At 35.0% G+C, this 26,866-nt stretch overlaps 1 protein-coding gene across 3 annotated transcripts in view; it reads right to left on the reverse strand.

Annotated features, from left to right (window-relative positions):
• The window catches only part of AGTPBP1 (ATP/GTP binding carboxypeptidase 1), a 169,423-nt gene that overhangs the window by 27,971 nt on the left and 114,586 nt on the right, over nucleotides 1-26,866 (reverse strand). For all 3 annotated transcript variants that reach the window (XM_060014981.1, XM_060014980.1, XM_060014982.1), the window contains exons 18-23: nucleotides 14,774-14,861; nucleotides 10,957-11,101; nucleotides 8,181-8,334; nucleotides 6,963-7,143; nucleotides 5,528-5,657; nucleotides 4,354-4,485 (exon numbers count right to left, since the gene is read on the reverse strand). In XM_060014981.1, the coding sequence (XP_059870964.1) occupies nucleotides 4,354-4,485; nucleotides 5,528-5,657; nucleotides 6,963-7,143; nucleotides 8,181-8,334; nucleotides 10,957-11,101; nucleotides 14,774-14,861 (830 nt within the window). The remainder of the gene's footprint in view (nucleotides 1-4,353; nucleotides 4,486-5,527; nucleotides 5,658-6,962; nucleotides 7,144-8,180; nucleotides 8,335-10,956; nucleotides 11,102-14,773; nucleotides 14,862-26,866) is intronic.

Consider the following 26,866-nt stretch of genomic DNA (forward strand, 5'->3'; position numbering starts at 1 on the left):
TCCCTCTATACCAACTTTGATGAGAGCTTTTAACATGAATGGATGAATTCTGTCAAATGTTTTTTCTGCATCTTATTGAGATGATCATGTGATTTTTATCCTTCCTTTTGTTAATGCGGCATATTACAATGACTGATTTGTGAATATGAACCATTCTTGCATCCTTAGAATAAATCCAACTTGATCATGGTGCATGATCCTTTTTATATATTGTTGGATTCGGTTTGCTAATATTTTGTTGAGGATTTTTACATCTATATTCATCATAGATACTGGCCTGTAATCTTTTTTGTAGTGTCTTTGGTTTTGGTTATCAGGGTAATGTTGGCCTTGTAGAATGAATTTGGGAGTGTTCCCTCATTTTCAATTTTTTGGAGTAGTTTGAGAAGGATAGGTATTAGCTCTTCTTTACACGTTTCGTAGAATTTCCCTTTGAAGCTGTTGGATCCTGGACTTTTGTTTGCTAAGAGTTATTTTATTACTGATTCAATTTCACTACTAGTCATCAGTCTGTTCAGGTTATCTATTGCTTTGGCCAAAAAGTTCCTTTGGTTTTTAAGTAAAAATAAAAGACACATTTTTCATTTTCACCAAGAACTTTATTGAACAACGTATTCACCCTTTTCTTCCACTACCTTCTGCCATTTTTCAGGCAACTTCATAATTCCATCTTCCCAAAGCTTTTTATCTTTTTGAGCAAAGAACTGTTCCAGGTGCCTTTTACAGTCTTCCAGGGAATTGATATTTTTTCCATTAAGAGAATTTTGTAAAGACCGAAATAAATGGAAATCCGAAGGTGCAATGTCTGGTGAATATGGCGGATGAATCAGAACGTCCCAGCCAAGCTGAAACAGTTTTTGCCTGGTCATCAAAGAAACATGTGGTCTTGCATTATCCTGATGGAAGATTATGTGTTTTCTGTTGACTAATTCCGGACACTTTTCATCGAGTGCTGCTTTCAGTTGGTCTAACTGGGCACAGTACTTGTTGGAATCAATTGTTTGGTTTTCCGGAAGGAGCTCATAATAGAGGACTCCCTTCCAATCCCACCATATATACAACATCACCTTCTTTGGATGAAGATCGGCCTTTGGTGTGGTTGGTGGTGGTTCATTTCGCTTGCCCCACAATCTCTTCCATTCCACATTGTTGTACAGTATCCACTTTTCATCGCCCATCAAAATTTGTTTTAAAAATGGAACGTTTTCATTATGTTTCAGTAGAGAATCTCATGCAGAAATAAGGTCAAGAAGGTTTTTTTCGCTTAACTTATGTGGAACCCAAACATCAAAGCAATACACATAACCAAGCTGGTGCAAATGATTTTCAATGCTTGATTGGGATATTTTGAGTATGCCGGCTATCTCCCATGTGGTATAACGTTGATTTTTCTCAATTTGATCGCTATCAACTTCAACTGGTCTACCTGACCGTGGAGCATCACCCAGCAAGATATCTCCAGCATGAAACTTCACAAACCACTTTTGACACGTTCGATCAATCACACACCTTCTCCATACACTGCACAAATCTTTTTTTGCATTTCAGTTGCGTTTTTACCTTTCTTGAAATAATAAAAACTAGTATGACAAAAATGTTGCTTTTTTCTTCCATTTTCAATATTAAAATGGCTACACAAAAATTCACCCATTTTGATACGTTTTTTAAATGCATGCTGACATGACAGCTGTCATAATACAATCTAACAAAATTATTCTGAATGAAGTTAAAGACAACTAAATACTACTAGAGCCATCTTATGGAAAAAAAACAAACTTTTTGGCCTACCCAATATATCTTCCTGATTCAGTTTTGGAAGACTGTATATTTCTAGGAATTTATCCATTCCTTCCACGTCATCCAATTTGTTGGCGTAAAACTGTTCATAGTATTCTCTTATGTTTTTTGTGTCTCTGTGATATTGGTTGTAATTGCTCCTCTTTCATTTATTTTGTTTATTTGGGACCTCTCTCCTTTTCTTAATGAGCCTGGCTAAAGGCTTATCAATTTTGTTTATCTTTTCAAAAAAAACAGCTCTTGGTTTCATTGATTTTTTCTATTTTTTGGGGGGGGCGCTGTCTCAATTTTATTTCCACTCTGATCTTTATTATTTCCTTCCTTTTGCTGACTTTGAGCTTTGTTTGTTCTTCCTTTTCTAATTACTTTGGATGATAGGTTAGGTTGTTTACTTGGGATTTTTCTTGTACAGGATACAAGATTAAAGTACAGAAATCTGCTGCTTTTTTATACACTGATAATGAACTATCATTAGTTCAGGAATCCAAAACTAATTCCATTTAAAACTGCATCAAAAAGAACAAAATACATAGGAATAAACTGAAAGACCTATACTCTGACAATTATATAACATTGATGAAGGAAACTGAAGATGACACAAAGAAATGGAAAGATATCCCTGTTCATGAACTGGAAGAATTAATATTGTTGAAATGTCTGTACTACTCAAAGCAATCTACAGATTTAATGCAATCGCTATCAAAATATCTAGAATACCCAGGACATTTCTCAGAGGAGTACAACAAATAATCCTAAAATTTATATGGAACCACAAAAGACTATAAAGCAATCTGGAGGAAAAAAAAGAAAAACAAAGCTGGAGGTATCACTGACTACCTGACTTCAGACTACACTACAAAGCTACAGTAATCAAAACAGGAATGTACCAGCACACATACAAAAAAAAACCCTGACATATCAAGCAAAGGAATAGAGAGCCCAGAAATAAATGCACTAACATATGGTCAATTAATCTATGACAAAGGAGGCAAAAATATACAATAGGGAAAAGACAGTCTCTTCAATAAGTGGTGGTGGGAAAACTGGACAGCTACATGTAAGAGAGTGAAATTAGAAACATTTTCCATACCATATGCAAAAGTAAACTCAAAATCAATTAAAGACCTAAATGTAAGGCTGGAAACCATAAAACTCACAGAAGAAAACATAGGCAGAACACTCTTTCATGTAAGTCACAGCAATATTTCTTTGATCTGTCTCCTCAGGTAAAGGAAACAAAAATAAATAGCTAGGACCTAATTAAATTTAAAAGCTTTTGCACAGCAAAGGAAACAACTGACAAAATGAAAAGACAGCCTATGTAAAGGGAGAAACTATCTGCAAATGATATGACTGAAAGAGGTTAATATCCAAAATATATAAACAGCTCATACAACTCAACATCAAAAAAAACCCCAAACAACCCAATTAAAAAATGGTCAGAAGAACTGAATAGATATTTTTCCAAAGGAGACATACAGATGGCCAACAGGCACATGAAAAGATGCTCAACATCTCTAATTATTAGAGAAATGCAAATCAAAACCACAATGAGGTATCACTTCACATTGGTCATAATGGCCATCATCAAAAAGTCTACAAATAATAAATGCTGGAGAGGGTGTGGAGAAAAGGGAACCCTCCTACACTGTTGGTGGGAATGTAAATCGGTACAACCATTATGGAGAATAGTATAGAGGTTCCTTACAAAACTAAAAATAAAGCTATCATATGATCCAGCAATCCCACTCCTGGGCACATATCCAGAAAAGACAAAAAACTCTAATTCAAGATGATACATGCACCTCAATGTCCACAGCAGCACTATTTACAATAGCCAAGACATGGAAGCAACCTAGGTATCCACCAACAGATGAATGGATAAAGAAGATGTGATGTATATTATACAATGGAATACTCTCAGCCATAAAAAAGAATGAAATTTTGCCATTTGAAACATCATGAATAGACCTGGAGGGTATTATGCTTAGTGAAATAAGTCAGACAGAGAAAGACAAATACTGTATATTATCATTTATATGTGGAACCTAAAAAATAAAACAAATGTATATAACAAAAGAGAAACAGACTCACAGGTATAAGGAACAAACTAGCCATTACCAGTAGGGAGAGGGATGGGGTAGTGGCAAGATAACAGTAGGCGATTAAGAGATACATACTATGAAAAAAAAAAAAAAGAGATACATACTATGTATAAAATAAACAATGCATGAACAATACAAGGATATACTGTACAGCACAGAAAATACAGCCAACATTCTATGATAACTTTAAATGGAGTATAATCTATAAAAATAGTGAATAACTACACTGTACACCTGTCACTAACGTAATATTGTAAATCAAGTCTACTTTAATTAAAAAAATGTGAAAAGCAAAAAAAATTAGAAGAAGCATTTAAAACGAAAAATCTGAAACAAAATGGCAAAATGGTACCATTTACTGAATCTGAGTACTTCCTATATGTTAAATTATTTTCTGCAGTTTTATGCGTGTTTGAAATTCAAAAATTCCTGCCTTATCTGTAATAATTACCCTGTATCCCACATCTTCCACAACATCACATGAAGCTGCATTGTCATTCGTGTGCCACACTGTTTCTTTGATGCTGCAGCCATACATAAATACATTCTTCTTTCGGGAGTGGCCATGATAATCACAATAAACCTTGAAAAGATAATATATTTTAAAAATAAAATCCTTCAAATTCATATATTGCCAAGTAAAGCTAGCTAATATGAAGCCAATAAACAGTTCTGTGTTCCTTTGTCCTTTTATTGTAACTGAGCCACCATTTAACAAGTAGAATCAATAAAAGTAATAATACATATCTACTTCTGGAAAGGATCTATGATTAATCCTAGAATGGCTAAATCCTTTGCAGGTAGGTCCTGCATCAAGCCACGAGTTCCACTCTTTCTTTTGTATCTACTATTCATCACTTAAAAAATAATAAATTCAATTATAGGTCAAATCTACAGCTGCACTCATCACTGCCCCAAGGGTTGTTAAAATATTTACCTAATTTAAGAGAACATAAAAAATGCTTTCATGAAAAACATTTTAAAAGGGGTATGGTTTCCCTTTAATTTTTAAGAGCATCATTTTAAAAATAGAAAATGGACAGATTTGCATGCCAATTTTGCCCCTCTGCAAAGTGTTCTATCTTTCCCAAAGGAAGATTAACTCATTTAAAGATTAAAATAATGGAAACATTCTAAACAAAAGTTGCTGAAAACAGAAGAAACACACATACACAGTTCAGGAGAGCCTCCCACCATGCCTATATTACCTTTCCTATGTGTATAGTCGAGACTTACCTGCTTTAGAATTAGCTAACGAGCTCAGAAATAAGTTTCTACTAGTTTGAGAATTTGGAAGATACCTATTGTACTTTTACCTTGATATTGTTCAAACAGTGAAGTTAAATAGCTAAAACTTACAGCCAGGAGTTACCACTATTCATAAACAAAACAGAAAAGTAAAGGGCTCATGAGAATTATAAAAATTAAATCTAACGAAATAAGAATATGGATACATTGTATTAATTTGACAACATAATTAATACACAAGTGATAGATAACAAAGATGTTTTAAAGAAACTGCTTTTGAAATTAACACCCAGCTTTTATAACCAGAAAATAATCTACAAAATACTAACTTACAACAAAATCACCTCTTTGACTATACAAACAAATATTGCACTTACCAGTGGTAAATGCTTCACTGCAGCCAGATATTGCAGCAGACCCTTGGCATGATAAATTGTAGGATGTAAATCTGGATTTGGACTTTGCCACTGTCTATTCAAATCCTCTCCACTTAAAGAACAGCGGTGACTACACATATGTAAACACAATGACAAACACTGGTACCAATCAACTCTTACATACACTTGATTTAATTTTATGATTCTATTCCATTAAATATTTCATTTCAAACAGGTATAAATGGTGTGCTCACCAGAATGCATATTATAGTCAGTAAGTAAACATTTACTTAGCATTTGCTATGTGCAAGATCTTGTGTTACATGCATTTAACTGTGGTAAGCTTGCAGATTTATGTCAAAATTTTCAAGCTATAGGAAAAATTCTCCATTCTGGGGTTTTGTTCCATACACCATAAAATTTATTCATGGTCATATTTTCCATTCTGACTACATAATAATCATTTCTTATGCTAACATTCTGTATTTTGATTGTATCAGTTATTATTAAAAGTGCTATCTGGCCCTCCTTCTAAGAAAGATAAGTATTGTGTATGAAAAGCACACATTCTTGCAAAAATTCAAATACATTTTCATTAATCATAGGTATTAAGTATTAAAGCCACTGAGCAAAAATTTAAGCAAATGGTCATAAGGTGATAACAGAAATATAAACAGAATTCTAGCTAGTCAATATGTTTCTGAATTAAAACTAGACATAAAATCTCATTTTAGTTCCATAATCATACTACCTAAACAGAAATTATTCTATTTTTTTAATTCAAAAATTTCCTAAATATGAGAAATATTCATGGTTCTTTTATTGAATAAATAAATATGGTGTCCTCGACTTTGGAGATGCTCATGACAGTTAGACTAACTCCCCCCTTTCAGAAGCATTAAAGAGACCTTGGTCTAATTTACACAATAAATGAACTGTACCAACTATAAGCCACCTCCACTTAAAAAGTAACATTCCAGTATTTCCACTCTAAAGAATTCCTACTCATATCAAGAAGAGGTTAGCAGATGGAGCCAATATTCCATATTAGTGGAAAGAGATCCCAGAAGATTCTAAATCTCAAAACAACCTAAGATCACGCCATGTCAAATAAAAAGGACTATAAGACAATGTGCTAAAAATCTTTTTCATATCCCAATACTGTAATTTTTCTAAAACAATTCAAGCAGACATACATTTTATAAAATTGTATTCTCATGAATAGATACAGAATTTCTCAAAATATCATAGTACTAATATACAAATTATACTTTCATTTAAAAATTTATCAGATTAATTCTTCACTAAATTTGTTTTGTTCTAGAAAAATCACTAGATTTGTTTTTGAAATTAACGTGGATGCTATTATTTCAACAAGTTTATACAGGACAGCCACAACAATCTATAATATTTCTATAACTATTGCTTAACTTACTTTCCATTGATGACACCATCTGGATTTAGCATAGGGACAATTTTAAAAATATAGGATTCCCGTAAGCTCTGAGCAGTAGGGTTATTACTCATGAGATACTCCAATGTTCCTTTCATTACCCAACTTGCATTAGTCTCTCCAGGATGCACCCGAGCAGATAAGAAAACGTAAGGGCGATTTCCTAAAGTAGACATAAAACCTCAAATTAAAATGAACGTCTACTAAAAGTCTGTATGATGTTTGACTTTGGGGCTTTAGAAATATTTCTACTCAATTGTGAATACTGATATAAAGTCAAAGTAGAACTCACTGTGCACCTACTATATACAAGCACTATACTAGGCCCGCTAGAGAAAACAGATATAAAACCCATATAAGTCATGTCTTACATGAATATAACACATTAAACAGTATTTGAGTCATTTATTTCACAACAATTAATCTAACATATAAAATTAATTGTTTAATATTATCTTGGTTTCATAAAGAACAAGCGTCTGGGGAAAATAGATGAAATATAAATTTATTTTTTATAAAGTCATGGAAAAAAGAAGGAAAATATAATCTTATTCCTGTTTTATAGTCGCTATGATAAGCACAGAACAATAGGTATGTCTGCTCAGAGATTTACAAAGAAAAATATTTTTCACTATACATTTAGATATACAGGGCTACAAAATAACCATTCAATTCACCTGCTCATATTTTCATAAATAGCAAGCTCTTTCTCTTTCCTGAAAATATTTTACCTTCTTAACAAAATTAGAACAGTTTTCTTATATGTATATATATTTTTTTACCATAGCTGTACATTTGAGGCAACTTTAAAAACATAAATGGCAAGGAAAAACAAGTAGCTATTCAGTACTAGCATCAAAATACTTGATAGGTTTATGGTAGTTTTATTTATAAATACAATTAATTGTAAAGTCTTAAACTGATGGTATAATTTGTTATACTATACTTTGGGTATGACTTCTAAGAATAAGAACTACAGAATATTAGTATCAAGACACCTCAGAGGTCATCTCAGGCAGCTCCCTCATATGAGGAAACTGAGGCCCAGAAGTGGGCCCGAGCTAGGCAGTAACAGGACCCAGACTAGAACCCAAGACTTCTGATGCCTATTCCTAGCACTAATGCCCTTACAAAATAGTCATGAAGCAAAGAAAAATAAGTAAGAATGATTGGTATTGTGAGTGAAGAAGACAAACTTACTGAATTGACAGATATGTTCATAATAATTAGACTCTGGCATTGCTGTTATAGTCACCAAGGGACAGCTGTTTCCAGACAGGGTTTCACATAACACATCTTTTCGAAAATAGATTTGCTGAGGATTGTGTGCTGATTCCAATTTTTGAAGATGCATCTTAATAAAAATTTAAAAGCAAAGTATATAATCATTTAAAAACTCCCTATGATGAACAGAAATAAATGCATCCAGATCTTGAACATAACTAAAAGTGAATCAGATTCCTAATCCCTTCTCTGGGGATTAGGGTCCAGATGCAGTTAAATATCAGTATTTGGGAACTTGAGAAAGGGGATGGATACAGTTTGGATACCCTTAATAGTGCGATATAACCAGTGGGGTCAGCGGCAGCAGCCTGCAAATAAGCACATTAGTATTTCTGTAGCAAAGCATATGAAGAGTCACGCTAAGCAGAATCAATATTCTAAATAAGCTCACATCAATTCAGGCCAGGCTTTGCTGCCAAATGGGTTATGAAAATGCTTTTGGTTTTCAAAGCCTTCTGAATGTTGAAATTTTGTGACTATAGATCTGTTAACGGCAACCTAAAATATGGAGAATGAATATTATGCAGCACAAATTTTTTAACAATCTTTCCTGATTTCAAGATTAATAAAGGCTCATTGTAAAAATGTCTGGAAGACACAGAAAGTACAAGAAAAAATTTTAAACACCCATAATTGAATCACCTAGATTACTACTAACAAATGCCAATATATATAAACAAAACTGTAATTACATGTAAGACTTTTTATAATCTGATTTTATCAGTTAATAATTTATACATTCACATTGATATTCAAAATTATAAATATTATGCCATATCATTAAACATGTTGAATATATGTCTTTTGAAAACACAAGTTCTAATGGTTTTAGTATACGGTCACACCAAATATAAATTGTTCAATCCCTTATTTTAAAGATACTTAGCTGCTTTCCAAACTTTTGCCTATGTTCATTCACATAATCATGATTTACCATGTGGTCACTATTTCTGGGCTAGAAACTGTGCCAGGCATTGGGGATATAACAATGAATAAATGGTCCCTATCCTAGAGAAAATATACAGTGCTATGAGAGCTTGAAATAAAGGGAAGGGAGCCTTGCAGAGTCTGGGCAGGGAGGAAAGGTCTTCTAGAAAAAAATTACATTTAAAGTGAGATCCAAAGGATGAGTGAAATGGATATAAAGCGCACTGTAGGCAGAAGGAAAGCATACAGGAAGACCATGAAATAAGAAAAAAGAAGGGCATTTCAAAGAACTGAAGAAGATTCATTATAGCTAGACCAGAAAGGGTAAGAAATCGAGAATTTAACACAGAAGGAAGGGCCCGGTAGACCAGTCCTTCCCAAAGCACAGTATTTGGTAATTAAGATAACTAAGTGGTATGTGGATAACCTTGAAAAAAATTTTAATAGATATGTATTTTACTGTGAATCAGAAAAAAGTTTAGCACATTAAACCTGTAATTCCACAGATATTAACTTAGGATGAGGATAATCTTTAAACAGTGAATTACTTTAAAGTCTATTTAAAAATAAATATTAAGTAAATAACAGTTCAAACAGTATGAAGAAATGGCCCAAACTGTGCAAAATAGTGGAGAAATGACTGAATGAGCTACGGTAAGAATTTTAGACTTCATACAAATGGCAAGAGAAATCACTAAGGAATTTTAAGGAGCAGATTTATATGATTAGATTTGCCATCAAAGAGCCCTCTTGCTACAGTGTGATAAAACAGTGATGAAGAGGAAAGGGGATACAAGTGAATTTGGGGACACCAGTTAGAAAGAGGTTGGCATAAGTCCAGGTGAGAAACAATGGTAATGTGTGGAAAAGGTCGTGGTAGTGGGACTGGAAGAAAGTAGGGGCATTTAAAATATACTAAAAAGGTAACATCAGTAAAGGACAGTAACAAATACCATGTAAATAACAACACTATATTTCCGATGCTATGTTATTCAGCACAGAAACATATCGGTTTATACCTTTACTGTAGGTTGGAACCTTACTAAAATAAAGTGAGCCTCATTTAATGTTCTCGGCCTTGACATTTCTTCTGCTCTATGGACTATGTTTTTCTCTCATTTTCTCCTCTCTCATAATTTGGAAGCTTGTTTCTAATCATAGTGTTCCAATTCCTTTCTGAGTAAATTGATCATACGAAGCTTCATGATCCTTGATCATTAGGACAGACATTCTGTTCTGAGTATAAATCTGCCATGCTAATTACTTGAATTTTTTGTTTTACAATGCAAATAATCAAAACATCTCAAAAGAACCCACAAAACAACTCTTATACCCCATATTCTAAGCAATCTGGATCTAGGACTCCATATGAAACCATTAGAAGAAAGGAATTCACAACAGAAAACTTAAATTGCATATACATTTTCTACTGTTACATTTTCTGTGAGATTCAATGCTTTTCATTAAACAAGTAGAAATCTCACCTAGTTAAAATTTATAAATTGTGATTTGTAGATTTCTACCCAAAGTGGAAAGTAAAAATCATGTCATATTTCCATAGTATTTCTACTAAATAAAAATGAAGACTACATTCCCATTTTACTTTAATGATTTCAACAAATGTTGTATTATTTTCTGAAGTCATCAACCCTGAATCTTTTTCTTATCTTATTTAGATATTTAATTAAAGCAATTTTTCTTCAATTATCTGACACATACACATACAACACAATAATGGTCACAGTACAACTTAATAAGTTCTCACCTGTAAAGTTGAATACGTATACGGATAGTGATAAGCAAAATAGCACACATCATCTTTATGTGGAAAAATGACAGTGAATGTAATGGTATAGTAGGATTTTCCCTTTTGCCCACCTGCAGCAATTGAACTTCTTGAGAAGTGATTTCTGCAACAGAAATGCATGTTTATTTCATCCACACCAAAATTCTGATTTTTCTTGCTATTTTAGTAAACAGAACTTCAGAAAAAAAAAAAGAAAACCCATGGTTTGTAAAAAAGTTTAACTTAAATACTTTTAAAAATTAGACTTGGGGGAATTCCCTGGTGGGCTAGTGGTACAGAATCTGCCTTACAATGCAGGGGACACAGGTTTGATCCCTGGTCATGGAACTAAGATCCCAAATGCCGTGGGGCAACTAAGCCCGCGTGTCATAACTACTGATCTCACGTGCTTCAACTAGAGAGCCTGAGTACCGCAAACTACAGAGCCCACGTGCTCTGGAGCCCGCTTACCACAACTAGAAAGAAGCCTGAGTGCCACAATGAAAGATCCCGCGTGCTGCAACTAAGACCTGATGCAGCCAAAAATAAATTAAATAAATAATAAATAAATCTCTAAAAAAAATCAGTATGTTGTTTAAAACAAAAATTAGACTTGGTACTAAAAAAGCAGTTAATTGCTATCAGCCAACATCATGACTTTCCACTTCTGGATTTACTAATTAAATAGAGCTACTACTCTATACATCAATAGAAGTTTTAGACCCCCATTCTTTGATAGCCATACACATTACTAGATCCAGGCAGTGATCACCAATGGCTGCTACAACCATTGGATGAAAGGCTGACGGATCAGACGACAATACCTGAATTCACTGATCAATTTTAAAATTACAAAAGAAGAAATAACCAGAGATGATATATTTCCTAATATGATGCAACAGGAATTCCCTGCACCATCTATGAAGTACTCTTGTCAAAAATGAAACCTGAAACTGATAAAGCTTCTACATCTAACTATGAGTTAATAGGAGATTGGTGAGATAGAAGAATTCATTAACACCACAGGGATGAAATCAGCAAAATCCAAAATGCGGAAAATCCTGCATGACAAATGATCTAATTTCTTCAATAAATAAAGGAGAAATTTAAAAATAGAGAAGAAGGAAGCCTATAAATTAAGAGACTTAAAGGACATACGTGTGATCCCTTGGTTGGTCTGATTTAAACAAACCAACTATAAAGTAACATTTATGAGACAAGTAAGTCTGAACATTGACTGGATATTTTATCATATTAAGGAATTTTCTTAGGTGTGACAATGGCCTTGTGGTTAGATTGTCTTAAATATGTATCTCAAAAAGACAAAGACCTTTGAAGTATTTATGGATAAAATATATCTGGAAAAAAATAAGGATAAAATATGCCTTAAAAAATTCAGTGTGGTGGTAGGGGTGAAAGTATAGCTAAAACGAAACCATGTGTTGATAATTGTTGAAACTCAGTGATGAATACATGGGGCCTCATTATTCTATTATCCGCTTTTGTAAATGTTTGGAGATTTCCATAATAAAAAGTTTTTAAAACTACATATTACTTTCCAGACTTTAAATATCATTGAGATATGATGACCTAAAGATGCTTTGGTCTATCAACTTCATTTCTAAAATTCCAAATCACCTTGTATTATTTAAGCCATGAACTGAAGAAAAGCCATGGCCTACAGATTACTTATTCATGCACACAGACATTCAAGGTAGATCACAACCTTAGAACTACCCTGGGATCAGATCTTCTAATATAATCTTATAAAAATCAAGCTTGCTATTAATGAAAATAAAAGAACCCTGATGTAAAAGAATGGTAGAGTCTTCATTAACTTAGCCACTACATCTTGAATAGATACTCAATGACAAGGTGCTAAGAGTTGAGGAAAATGCAAAATAAGGTCCGGAAGTAGATCCTGCCAACTCTTTCACTCCAAAAGCTTAACATCTAATTGTGGAGGTATTTATGTCACCACATTACAGCTACATGGCATTTTATAGGTTATATTCACTCACATACCCGTGGAAAGTAGTTTTATTCTCATTTTACAGATGAGACAAACAAGTATCAAAGGACAGTGCAAAAATAGTTTTTAATCCCCACTATCTGGATTTCAAGCTTGAGGAAAGCAACTAGAACAGTGCTTGTTACATAGAAAGTGGTTAATAAATATCTGTTGAACTGGCCTGAATTCCAATTCCAGATCTGGAAGTAGCCAAAAGAAAAAATAAAAACTAAACAAACAAAAATCCTTGCCATCACCCCTTACATAAAAAAAGAAAAACCACCTGAGATGCTATGACGATTCACTTTACAGTGTGAAAAAGAAAAGCATTCATTGATTGATGATTTCTATTGTGCAAAAGAAAAAGCATGAAAGAAATACTTTTTGAAACACATTGTTTCACCCTTTAACAATTTAAATCATTCTGCCAAAATCTAACCAAGCACTTCCCAGATAATCACTGCTCTACTCCAACTTATGAGAAAGAGATAAATGATAAAGTATATTTATATTAGCCTACCATTAAAAGAAATATGAAATTCATTCAGGTGAAGAAGAATTACATATAACCTTATGCTTCTTTCCCTCATTTATTTACTATTTATTTTGCTAATAAAATGGGGAAAACCCTACTGAGATTAATTCCAAGGAACGATTTCTTTCTTAGAAAGCAATAGCACTTAAGATCTAGGTTTTTCCAAAACCCTATCTAAACCATTAAAAACAGTTTAATTTTAGAATTCTTCTTCTTCTAATGGATAAAACTAAAAGAAAAGGAACATTAGTGCTAGTTAAGCACAATATAAAATATAAAAAGTCAAAATCCACTAAACAGAAATGCCAGGATTAAGATTAATAACAGAGAAAAACAGGGATGTCAAGTGCATTCAATAGTGGATAGAAGTTATCTTGAAATGTATTACATGCAGAAACAGTAAAAATGGGAAGCAAGGCATATGATAATCCTAGATCACTTAGTCATGAATTGAAGAATAATCCAATTATTCCACTGAAGCGATAAATGATTTCTAGCACTTATTTTAACTTGATAAATAGATCACCTATTTGAAGTCAAAGTTGAACTGTGAAAGCAGAAGTAATGTAATTGTGGAATACATCTCCAAGTAAAATATTTTGGAAGTTAAAATGAGGTAAACAAAACAAAAAAAAAAAGGGCTTCCCTGGTGGCGCAGTGATTGAGAGTCCGCCTGCCGATGCAGGGGACATGGGTTCGTGCCCCGGTCCGGGACGATCCCACATGCCGCGGAGCGGCTGGGCCCGTGAGCCATGGCCGCTGAGCCTGCGCGTCCGGAGCCTGTGCTCCGCAACGGGAGAGGCCACAGCAGTGGGAGGCCCGCGTACCAAAAAAAAAAAAAAAAAAAAAAAAAATGAGGTAAACATTTGTGTGCAGAAGAGAAAAGAATTACACTCAATATCACCAGAATAATAATAAAAAAAAACACTGTAAATTATTTCCTAGAGTTTCTAATTTCAGTCTTACTCAATGAAGTTTCCAGAGTTTTAAAGCTAAAAAAGTTGAGAACACATCTAAGTGGGAGAGGCAAGATTTGGACCTAAGTCTGTCGTCTGTCTACAAAACATGTTTTATTTCCACTAAATATACCCCCATAATGGATCTCAAGTTTTTTAAAACTCTGTTGGAAGTAATACTAAACCATATCACCAAACTCAAAGAACACAATAACTTTTTATCTTTGAACTGAAATAAGATGAATTAATATTTCCTTCTGTAAAATGATGTCCTATTACTGTCAGAATACTTACTTATAGTAACAAATGTCAGTCCCCACACGAATCCACCATGGTCTAGCATTTAACGCTTCCTGAACCGAATACATGAGTGGTTGCATACCTTTGACAGAGAGAAAAAAAAGAGAAAATTCTTTTCAGAATTTTTGAGTTAAAAATTAATCTTGCCATTGTAGAAAGAACCAAACATTCAGGAAAGCTAAAATAAAATACATTTTGGTTTTTCAGTATGCACTTAAAAAATCTGAGATCTTTCTTTAAAATCTCCTAAATCAATCAATGATATGTTTTATTTCTAGTTTTAACTAAAATGGAGTTACAACTTCAATGAGTGAAAAGTCATTAAACATTTTTCTATTATCTTTTCTGTATTAGATCAATTATATACATTATAATTATAATGCATAATTATATATAATATATTAAAATTATATACATGTAATAGATATTACACTAAAAATTATACATATATTCCTTATAACAAGTGAAAGAGACAAAAATATATATTAAATTAAGTATGATCACCCCTCTAACTCTCCATAGATTCCCATCTACACCAAGGTAAGGAAAACAATGCCACTAAAATGGCATGACTGTTTTCTTCCTCAGCCTTCTCCATACAAATGGGTGTTTATAGCATGGAGAAGGAGAGAGGGGATGAGGAGGAAGAGGGACTGTTAACAAAAACAGAATTAAATATATAGTATATTTTCTTAGGTAGTTTTAGAAATATACTTTCCACATGCACTTTAAAGTCATTTTAAAGGTTTCTAGGTTTCTAACCGGAATTAATGAAATTCATATGTTAATTTTGGAAAGGTTGACAATTTTTATTGAGATCTCGTTCAACTTTCATTTCTTCATTTTCTTGCTACAGAACCATTATGTTAAACTTATCCCTGAGTAGTTTTATTAGTCTTTAATAGTCTCTTGGGTTTTCTAGGCATACAAATCATATCATTTGTAACTTAAAATATTTTATCTCCTCTTTTAGTATTTATAAGAGTTACTTTATTTTCTACTTTTATTATATTCAGAGAAATGAAACCACCTCAAAAATGATTCTGAATATAGTGGTAAGAACAAAACTCTGTCTTGATAATTTCAATCAAAATACTTTGCCATTCAATGCAATTATTTGCCTATTGTTTTTTAACAAATCAACTTTATCTTATTTAAATAATAGAAAGAGCTAACACTGAATAATTTCTATGTGCCAAAGACTGCTCTAAGCATTTTTACATACGTTAAGTCATTAAATCCTCACAACAACCCTCTGTGGTAGGTGCTATGATTATTCCTATAACTGGAGCAGTTTCTCCCACAATTCTTATTACATTTAAGTGTTTTTAATCATTTCATTAAATGCCTTTTCAGCATCCAGTAACAGAATCACATGGCTTTTCTCCTTTGGCCTCTTGATGCAATAAATAGATAGATTTCCTATTGTGAACTATCCTTGCATTCCAAGAAAATGCTATTCTTTTACTGCTGTATGATTAAATTAGCTAAATCTCATTTAGAATTTCTGTATTTAAAAATTGTCTTTAAAAAAAAATTACCTTTACCAAGCATTGGTATAATATTATACTAGCTTCAGAAAAACATATTAAAACGCTGCCCATCACTTATTAGAATAAAAGTAAAATCTATTTTTTTAGAAGTAAATATAATTTAGCTGGAATATCATCCTGATATGGTGACTAATAAATACATTTTTTATTTCCTTTTCAACAGTTATAGTCTGTTCAGAATCTTTACTTTTTTCAATCAATTTCAGTATTTCTATGTTTTGTCTATTTCTATCTCATTATTTTCGGCATTTTAAAAAATTCTCTTCTCTATCCTTTTGGTTTTATTTTTTGTTTTTCTAATATCTTGAGTACTTAAAAACTGAGTACTTGAGCAATAACTTATTTTCAGTCTTTTTTTATTTTAAATAATGCAGTTATTAAAGGCATTCAATTTTCCTCCAAATACCAGTTTAGCTATGTCCCATAAGTCTATAAAGTGTTCTCCTTTGCTATACTTTCTAGATCAGAGCCATCCAACTAAACTTTCTGCCAGAATGGAAATGTTCAGTATCTGCACTGTCCAATGTGGCAGCCACTAGCCACGTGTGGCTATTAAGCACAGGAAATAAGCCTAGTGCCACTAAAGAACGGAATTTTAAATTCTCACAATAACTGTCTTCTAATCAGGTTGTAATTCTCGGAGCTTTTGCTCTACCTATGTGGGTGCCATGTGGTGATGGCTGTTGTATTGTATAAGAGGTTAGTGTTCTGTATAGCAAATGAAACCATCAACAAAATGAAACAGCAACCTAACAAATGGGAGAAAATATTTGCAAATCATATATCTGATAAAGGGTTAATAACCAAAATATATGAAAAACTCATACAACTCAATAGCAAAAAAACACACAATCTAATTGAAAAGTGGACAGAGGATCTGAACAGACATTTTCCAAAGAAGATATACAGATGGCCAACATGTACATGAAAAGGTACTCAACATCACTAATCATCAGGAAAATGCAAATCAAAACCACCATGAGATATCACCTCATACCTGCTAGAATGGCTATTATCAAAAAGACAGAAAATAATAAGCACTGGTGAGACTGTAGAGAAAAGAGAACCCTTGTGCACCGTTGCTGGGAATGTAAATTGGTGGAGTCACTATGGAAAACAGTATGAAGTTTCCTCAAAAAATTAAAAATGGAACTACTGTTTGATCCAGCAGTTCTACTCCTGGGTATTTATCCTAAAAAACTAATTCAAAAAGATATGCACCACTCCCCACATGCTCATTGCACCATTACTTACAACAGCCAACACATGGAAGCAACTTAAATGTCCACTGATAAGTGAATGGATAAAGAAGATGTGGTATGTATATAATGTATGTATGAGTGTGTGTGTATATGTGTGTGTACATAGTGGAATATTATTTAGCCATAAAAAAGAAGGAATCCTTGCTATTTGCAACAACATGGACAGACCTTGAGGGCATTATGCTAATAAGTAGGACAGAGAAAGACAAATACTGTATGATCTTGCATATGTGTGGAATCTTAAAAAAAACAAAAACCCAAACTCATAGATACAGAGAACAGAATGGTGGCTGCCAGAGGCAGGGGCTGGAGGGGTTGGTCAAGTGGACAAAAGGTATGAACTTCAGGTTATAAAACAACTAAGTCATGGTGATATAATGTACAGCATGGTAACTATAGTTCATAATACTACAGTGTGTATTTGTAAGTGGCTCAGAGAATAGATCTTAAGAGTCCTCATCACAAGAAAAATAAAGTGTAGTGATGGATGTTAACTAGACTTACTGTAGTGATCACTTCACAATATATACAAACATTGAATCATTATGTTGCACACCTGAAACTAATACAATGCTATATGTCAATTATATCTTAATCGGGGGGAGATTTGCAATTATTATAGCATCTGCAAGGACTGCAACTTGTAAATACACAATATCCAGTCAGCGCTTTTAACCCTGAATTATTCTTTGTCTGACATTAATATTACCACTTTTCCTTTATTTGCATTTACCTAGTTGATCTCTGCCCAATCGTTTCTTTCAACTTTACTTTATCATTTAATTAATAAACACACACACACATATTCTCTGACCCTACAAATTGTATAATTTTTGATATCTGATTTTTGAGGACATTTTGGCTCATTCATAATCAGTAATGACAGACAAACATTTCATTTCATTCCTTCCATCTTACTTTCTTTCTACTATTCATTAATTTTTTTTTCCTTCTTTACAACTTATTTCACTTGCTTGGTTACATTTTTCCACATTTCCTTTTCTTCTTCTATCATTTGAAAGCTTTCTTTTGTGTTTCTCAATTCTATTTCCCATCCTAATAGTTATGATTAACTGATATTTCTCTAGTATACTATTATCATATTAAATAACTAAGCAATCCCATCAAGACACATTAGCTTTCACTTCTCCCATATCACCCCTTTTAGAACATTTTCACTTAACACATTTTATAAATTTCAAGTCTTCTATCTTGAGGTCTTTTTCCTCATTTATTTTTCTCAGAGAGGGTTCAGGGTAGCAGATTTTCTGAATTCTACATATACACAAACATGCAGTTTGTTGGCCGTGACAAACAAATGACAGATTTTGCAAAAGACATTTGGCACTCCTCTAGCTTCTAGCACCACAGATGAGAGTCCAATACTAACCTAATTTTTTCACACGCAGAACAACATAGTGATCAAGAGCATGCAGTCTGTAACCAGACTACCTGGGTTTGAATTCCCACTTTACCACATGCCACATGCATGATCCTGGTCAGATTACTAAACCACTCATGCCCCCTTTTTCTCTTCTGTGGATAACAACCATGCTAGGTTGGTTTGTTGTGTGGATTAAGAGTATCACATGTGTTAGCACTTAAAGAAGGCCTGGAACATGATAAATTTTCAATAAACATTAGCTGCTGTTATTATCAATATTATTTAAGTACTGTAACCAGTTCTTTTAAAGTGGAAGTATGTTAAGATTTTCTCTTTATATCTGAAACTCAGGTATTTCACTGGTACATATAAAAGATTCCTGTCTTCCTTATTTCTTCCTAGGAGTCAGTGAGGCATTTCAATCCGAAACTTCAACCTCTTCCAGGCACACAAAACTCATAATAATGGTTAATTATAGTAAGGTGGAACAAGGTTCAGGCTGAAGTCAAAGGGCATAAAAGATTTATCTGAAGTGTTCTAATTTTATAAAAGACAATGTATTCTCTTATTACTTTTAAGATGATGGTTAATTCTGGTCATAGTGAAGGGAGCTATATTTGGAAATTCTGACTATAATGAAAACCATCTTAACAAAATAGGTTGCCCCAGTAAGAATAAATCAAATGAGGTAACTCAGATTGAATAAATCACAGTCTACTCAACCTGATACAGAAAGGCCATATTTGAGTAACTGATTTAATCATTAGCCAAAGGATAAACTTTTATGTGTATAAAATAAATACATTAAGAACTGTCAAGCTTGTCACTTGAATACAGACAATCAAAATATTAAACTGCCGGAGTGAACCCAACATCCAATGGCAATAGCCTCTAATAATATCTATGTAAAGGCTTAAGTTGTACTGAGTACATGCTCAGTAACAAGTGCAGATACAATGAAAGACAAGGTGTTTTAGGCCCTAATCATCAAATGTATTGTGAATCACAGACTCAAAATTTTCAAGTTGAAGCTAACACCATCATTTAACAGATGAGGGGGAGCTTGAATAACCTGAAGGTACCTATCACAAGCTGCATATGTTATCAGTAACTGTACAGAGAAAAAAACACATGCTTCTAATATGGCTGGTATCATAGCAGAGTCATACTAAAAACAGGAAGATGAGATTCTTGGCCTGGAGGGTAATGGTAGCCACTTTAATCAGAATCACTCCACACATCCTCACCAAGAACAAATAAATAAATTCAACAAGTAGCACAAATAAAAACTACACACGCCCAGGCCTTCAGCATTACTGGAAGACAGAATATAACAGACTTCAAGTTGCCTTTATGTAGAAAAATGGGCAAAGATATACCACAGAAGTGGAAACAATAAAGGAGGGATTGAAATCATGAGCTCAAAGTAGATTGCAGGCTAAAAAATACTAAGTGACATGAAGAAGGAATTTTATGAAGTCACAATTCACAGTGAAAATATAGCAAGATGCAATATCTATGCACCAGATAAGACCAACCTCTTAATATAAGGCAGAAACTAGAGGAAATACAGGAGAAGTATTAGAAACATACTACTGATAGCAGATGCTAACACTCCACTCTCAGTACAAGTCAAACTGATTAAACAAAAATTAAGAATATTTATATAGATCTAAATAACATAATAAGGCAAATCTTATACAGATATATTGAACACTGTATCCTGATAGTAGAGAATATACCTTCTTCTAAGAGCATGTGGAATATTCACAAAAATTGACTATATATTAGGTCAAAAGGAAATGTCAGTTCCATAAAAGAGAAATATTACAAACAAAACTCTCTGATCACCATGTAATAAAACTAAAAATTAAAATCAAAATGAAAAACAAAACAAAAAGGGAGGATACCCATGCAGAGGCAAGGGAGACAGGTTGACTTGGGTGTCAGATCTTGAAAGGTGTGAGGAGGGCATCTGCCCGAAAGTGCAAAGGACAGACTGTTATGTACACTGGAACTGATCAAATAAATAAATATATTAAGAATAGTAGAAGCCAAAATTCTCCATGTTGGAGAAGGAAGTTGTAAATATGGAAAGAAAACTAGAATAAATCCTGTGCAAGTGAAGGTATCAGTGTAACTTCATGGAGATACTGTGTGTGTGCTTGTGTGTGTGTTTGTGTATAACATGCACACACAAAAATAAACATACACATACGTATAACTTACTACCAATGAAAATTTCTACATAAACGCTTGTATATACAAATACATATTCCCTAGTTCTATCCATGGACAGGTCCAATAACAATGTACACACTATGCATACAGATCTTATTTTTAAAATACCATTCTCCAAACCAGGGCTCTTTGAAGAAATGACTGTTGAAAGGCAAGATGAGCCCTGAGCATCCTGTGCCAAAAAGCAAGGACACCTATAAAGGATGATGGGGACACGTCAAAAGAACACAAAATGCAGCATGCAGAGATCCCAATGGCCAAATCCCGGGCAACTTAAACATCAAAATAAATGATAGCAACAAATTACAACCCACTGAGTAAAACAGTAAACAATTCTACACTGATACTAACATGTAAAATACTTACTAACTACAGAGAAAAAAGGTAACTTTACAATGGAAATGTCTGGCAGACACCAACTTAATCAAGTGAATAAATTATTACTATCAGTAATAAAACAAAATCCTGGGTCACCAAAACACAATGTCACTTCTGTGATGTTCCTCCCGAAGATGCCTAACTTAAATCAAATCATGAGGAACATGAGACAACTCCAAACTGAGAACCATTCTACAAAATAAGTGCTATAATTTTCAAAAGTGTCAAGGTCATGAACATTAAAGACTGCAAAACTGTTCCTGACTAAAATAGTCTAAAGAAACTTGACAACTAATTTACAACATGAGGTTTGAGCTGAATCCTTGTGCTATTAAGGTCATTAATGAGAAAATAGGTGAAACTTAAATGGGGGGGGCTCTAAGGATTAGATGGGATTCATATATCAATGATAATTTCCTGATGTTGATAGCTATCCCATAGTTACATAGAAAAATGCCATGTTTGCACAAAATACACTGAAAGTGTTCTAGGGTGATGGGGCATCACTTTCGAAGCCCAACATGTAGATAAAGGGTATAACTTTTCTGTAAGTTTGAAATTATTTCAAAAAAAATATTTAGAAAACGATGATCATAAACTGAACTACCGTCTTCTTGACATATATTTTGTGCGTGGCATTTTATGTTCCTAATAGGATCTTCATAGTTCATTCGTCCATTGCCTCATTTATTTAATAACTATTTACTGAACATCTACTAAATGCCTTACTGTAAATAACAGTGGTCAGCAACAGATACTGTCCCTGATCTTGTGGAATATACAATTTGCGGGGAGGGCCACATAGAGAGGAAAGGTATTAATCAGTCCCATACAAAAACAACATAAAACTGTGAAGAGCGCCCTAAAAGGAAAAAATTACAAGCAACATTTATCAAGGGGACTAAGACAAGTCTGGGGAGTCAGGGAAGATTTCTTTAGTCAAGAAATAGCTCAACTTCCAAGTATGGAATTAACTAATGTGAGCAAGGTGGGAATGCTACAGAATTGACTCCAAAATGCTATTTTGTTGCCTGGTTCCACATATGTTCAATTTATATAAGAGAGTGGTTAAAAATCTTCATATATCTGGAAGATATGGGGGAGGAAGGGCAGGGGGAGAAAGAGGGAGCTTGTGACTAAAGCTCTAAGTTACTAAAACGCAAGACTGCCATCTAGTGGTAATTTGAGCAAACCCCTTTCAGGTAAGGGGGGGGCCAAGAAGGGGGAGGGAGTGACGGATTACAACAGATATATCAGTAGTATATAGTGATATAAATTCTCATATACAAATTTACAAGTAAGATCATTCATTGTGAGAAAACTAAGAAAACTAATATTTAATAGAATCACCTAAAGATTCTCCAAGAAAAGGGCAACTTGTAAAACAAAAGAAACTATAATTCTGCTCTTTTTTGAGGGACACTGACAAAGAACAAGACCTCTATTGGGCACATCTGCTAGAAGAACCAACATTTAAATACTTCCCCAAGCAGCATGTCCCAATGGGGAAACATTTTTTTTTACAATTTCCTAATTAATATTATTTCCTGACTTCAATCATGCATGGCAATTAAATAAATTCTTCCAGCTGAAGATGCTTCCACTGCAAATATCTTCAGTCATCATTACATCCCTGAAGTGAATTCAATATGAATCTCATGACAATTAACATTAACTACATAGTTGGTTATCATTTCTTAAAATGTTGAATTCTAATTTACTAAAATATTGGTCTCTCCCTTCTTCTAACTCTATTGATGTTCAGACAAACCAAGATTTGCTGTATGTTGCATTACCCTAACAAATCTAATAGTAGAGTTCATTTGAAAATTACATCTACCTAACAACTCTTTCTACAGCTTCTACCAACCTCCTAGTTAAATACTTACAAGTATAGGAAAATAAAAGACTCACAACAGACAATTTCTTGTCAGAATCTGGGAGGAATCTCTACTAAACTTAAGACAGATGGAGCAGGACTGAAAGAAATCCAGTACAGAATATGCCTCACAATCTATTTTTATATATACATATTTTGGTTCCCCATAGCTAAAAGAAGTGTTGTACTACACCTTGTAGGCCCTTCAAGACTAACACATAAAGAAAATAAAGAACAGCAAAAATAGAAAACATTAAAAAAGTATCAATTATAAAAAGAATTTTAAATAGGTTAAAATCACATTTTAAAAGGCAAGGGTCGAACAAAATGCAACCTCTATTTACAAAAACAATCAGCAAAGATGTATCAAACACATTCAAATCAATATAATATAAAAATACAATTCTGGGGCTTCCCTGGTGGTGCAGTGGTTGAGAGTCCGCCTGCCGGTGCAGGAGACACGGGTTCGTGCCCTGGTCCGGGAAGATCCCACATGCCGCGGAGCGGCTGGGCCCGTGAGCCATGGCCGCTGAGCCTGCGCGTCTGGAGCCTGTGCTCCGCAGCGGGAGAGGCCACAACAGTGAGAGGCCCGCGTACCGCAAAAAAAAAAAATACAATTCTGGGCAAAAGATACTGAATGGAATGAATGTGACTATTTTATACTGTTAATGGGTATACACAAAAGGAACAGGAAAAGTTATAAATGTCTATGTGCCAAATGATACGGCATTAAAATTGAAAAAAATATGTATATATTTTAAATACCTCATTTTAAATGAGGTATTGACAGAAACATAATAGAAGTGAAAGACTGTTGGGTTTTCTTAAGCCTTGGGCAAGTAGACAAGGTAAAAAATAAAAAGGATACAGAAAACTGAATAAACAAATTTATAACAATAAACTTAACAATGTATGTTAAATTATGTTGCCAACAAAGAATACATATTTTCCAAGAACCTGTGAACACTAAAACTGATCAGATATTAAGCCATAAAATTATTTCAAATCATAAATTTCACATCTATCAACAAAACTGATTAAAATTTGAATGCAATGAGAAAAATTACAGCCAAAATAATTTAACCAACTAAAAATATAACAAACCCTTTTCTAAATAATTCTTGGGCCAAAAGGGATACCAAAACCAAACACAATTAGAAGCCATCTAGAAAATTACAAGGAGGCCTTAGTATCAAAATCTGGAGGGGAGGGGATACAAAATTAAGTTGTAATCGAGAACAAATCCAAAACCTAAACCCTTGCAGGAGACTTCCCAACATGGCAGAGTAGAAGGACCCTGAGCTCACCTCCTCTCAGGGGCACACCAAAATCACAACTATCTGCAGAACCACCTATGAAAAAGCCTAGAACCTACCAGAAAAGATCTTCTACAACTAAAGATATAAAGAAGAACCACAACGAGACGGGTAGGAGGGGGAGAGTCATGGTATAGTCAAGACGCATGCCCCTCAGCGGGCAATCCACAAACAGGAGAATACAATTGCAGAGGTTCTCCCCAGGGAGCAAGGGGTCGAAGCCCCACATGAGGCTCCCTAGCCCAGGAGTCCTGTGCCAGGAAACAAGCCTTGAGAATGTTTGGCTTTGAAGGCTAGCAGGGCTTAAATTCAGGGGGGCTGGAGGGCTGTGGGAAACAGACCCTAAAGGACACACACAAAATCTCACACGTACCAGGGCCCAGGGAAAAAGAAGTCATTTGAAAGGAGCCTGGGTCAGACCTAACTGCTGATCTTGAGAAGTCTCCCAGAGAGGGAGGAGGCAACTGGAGCTCACCCTAAGGACACAGACACTGGGGGATGCCATCTTTGGGTGCTCGTTCTATCAGACACTGGTGCTGGCAAGTATCACCAGTGTGGAATCCTCCCTCTAGTTTATTAGCCCCAGGACCCCAGGACTCAACAGCCTGTAGTCACCAGTTCTGTGACACCTGAGGCCAAGCAACTAACTGGGCCAAGACATACCCCCACCCACCAATAGGCAGGCTGCCTTAAGAACCCCTGAACACGGCTGTGCCCACCAGAGGGCCCAGGACCTGGCCCCACACACCAGTGTGCAGGCACTAGATCTGGGACCCCCAGGGCCCTACACGCAGAGATTCCAAGACCCAACTCCACCTACCAGCAGGAAGCTGACGCTGGCCTCAGGACCAGCCTCACATACCACTGGACAGGCACCAGCCCCAGGACCCACTGGGCCCAGCCCCTGCCCAAAAACAAGCCTGCTCCAGCCTCAAGACCAGTCTCACCCACCAGTGGGCATTCACCAGCCCCAGGACAACCTCAGCCCTGAAACCTGCCAGGGCAGGACCCAACCCAACCACTAGCAGGCCAGCACCAGACCTGGGACAGTTGGGCCCTAGTCCCAGCAAGCCAAGACAAGTTTCAGGACACCTCAAACCCTGCAGCCAGCTGTATCAGGAACCAGCCCCACCCTCCAGTGGTCTGACACCAGTTCTGGGATCCCTGGGCCCTCTAGCCAGACCCCAGCTCTGTTTGACAGTAAGGCCAAAACCAGCTCCAAGACCTGGCTTCAGCCACCAGTAAGTGAGCACTGGCCCCAGGATCTCCTGGACCCCAACTCTGCCCACCAGTGAGCCAGCACTAGCCCTAAGGCCCCCTGGGGTTCCACAGCCATCCACCTCACAACCCAGCCCTACCAACCAGTGGCTGGCAGCCTCCACACAAGGCAGGGCTTGGCAACCAACCAGACCAGGGGCCAGCCACACCTACCAGTCCACCCACAGTGGTCAGCCCACCACAATAGAAGGACCCAAAAAGCCCATGTAGGAGGCACCACTAGAGCACACAGTTCTAGTGACCAGAGAGAAGTACACAGCTGGGGTGCACAGAACATCTCCTACTAAAAGGTACTTTTCTAAGGTCAGGAAACACAACCAACATACCAGATACATAAAAACAAAAATAGCAACTTAGGCAAAATAAGTTGACAGAGGAACACGTTTCAAACGAAGGAATAAGGTAAAACCCTAAAAGAAGAACAAAATGAAGTAAGTATAGGCAATCTACCCAAGAAAGAGTTCAAGGTAATGACCATACGGATGATGAAAGAACTCAGGAGAAGTAAAGATGCACAGGGCAGGAAATTATAAGTTTTTAAGAAAGAGTTGGAAAATATAAAGAACAACCAAACTGAGATGAAGAACACAATAAATGAAACAAAAATTACACTATAAGGAATCAATAGGAGACTAAATGATACACAGGAAAACGATCAGCAACCTGGAAGACAAGAATAGTGGAAATCACTGACGCTGAACAGAAAAAAGAATAAAAAGAAATAAGGACAGAGACCTCTGGGGCAACATCAAGCACACTAGGATTCACATTATAGGGGTCCAAAAAGGAAGAGACA

Source organism: Delphinus delphis, chromosome 6 (assembly GCF_949987515.2).
Source record: "Delphinus delphis chromosome 6, mDelDel1.2, whole genome shotgun sequence".
NCBI lineage: Eukaryota > Metazoa > Chordata > Mammalia > Artiodactyla > Delphinidae > Delphinus > Delphinus delphis.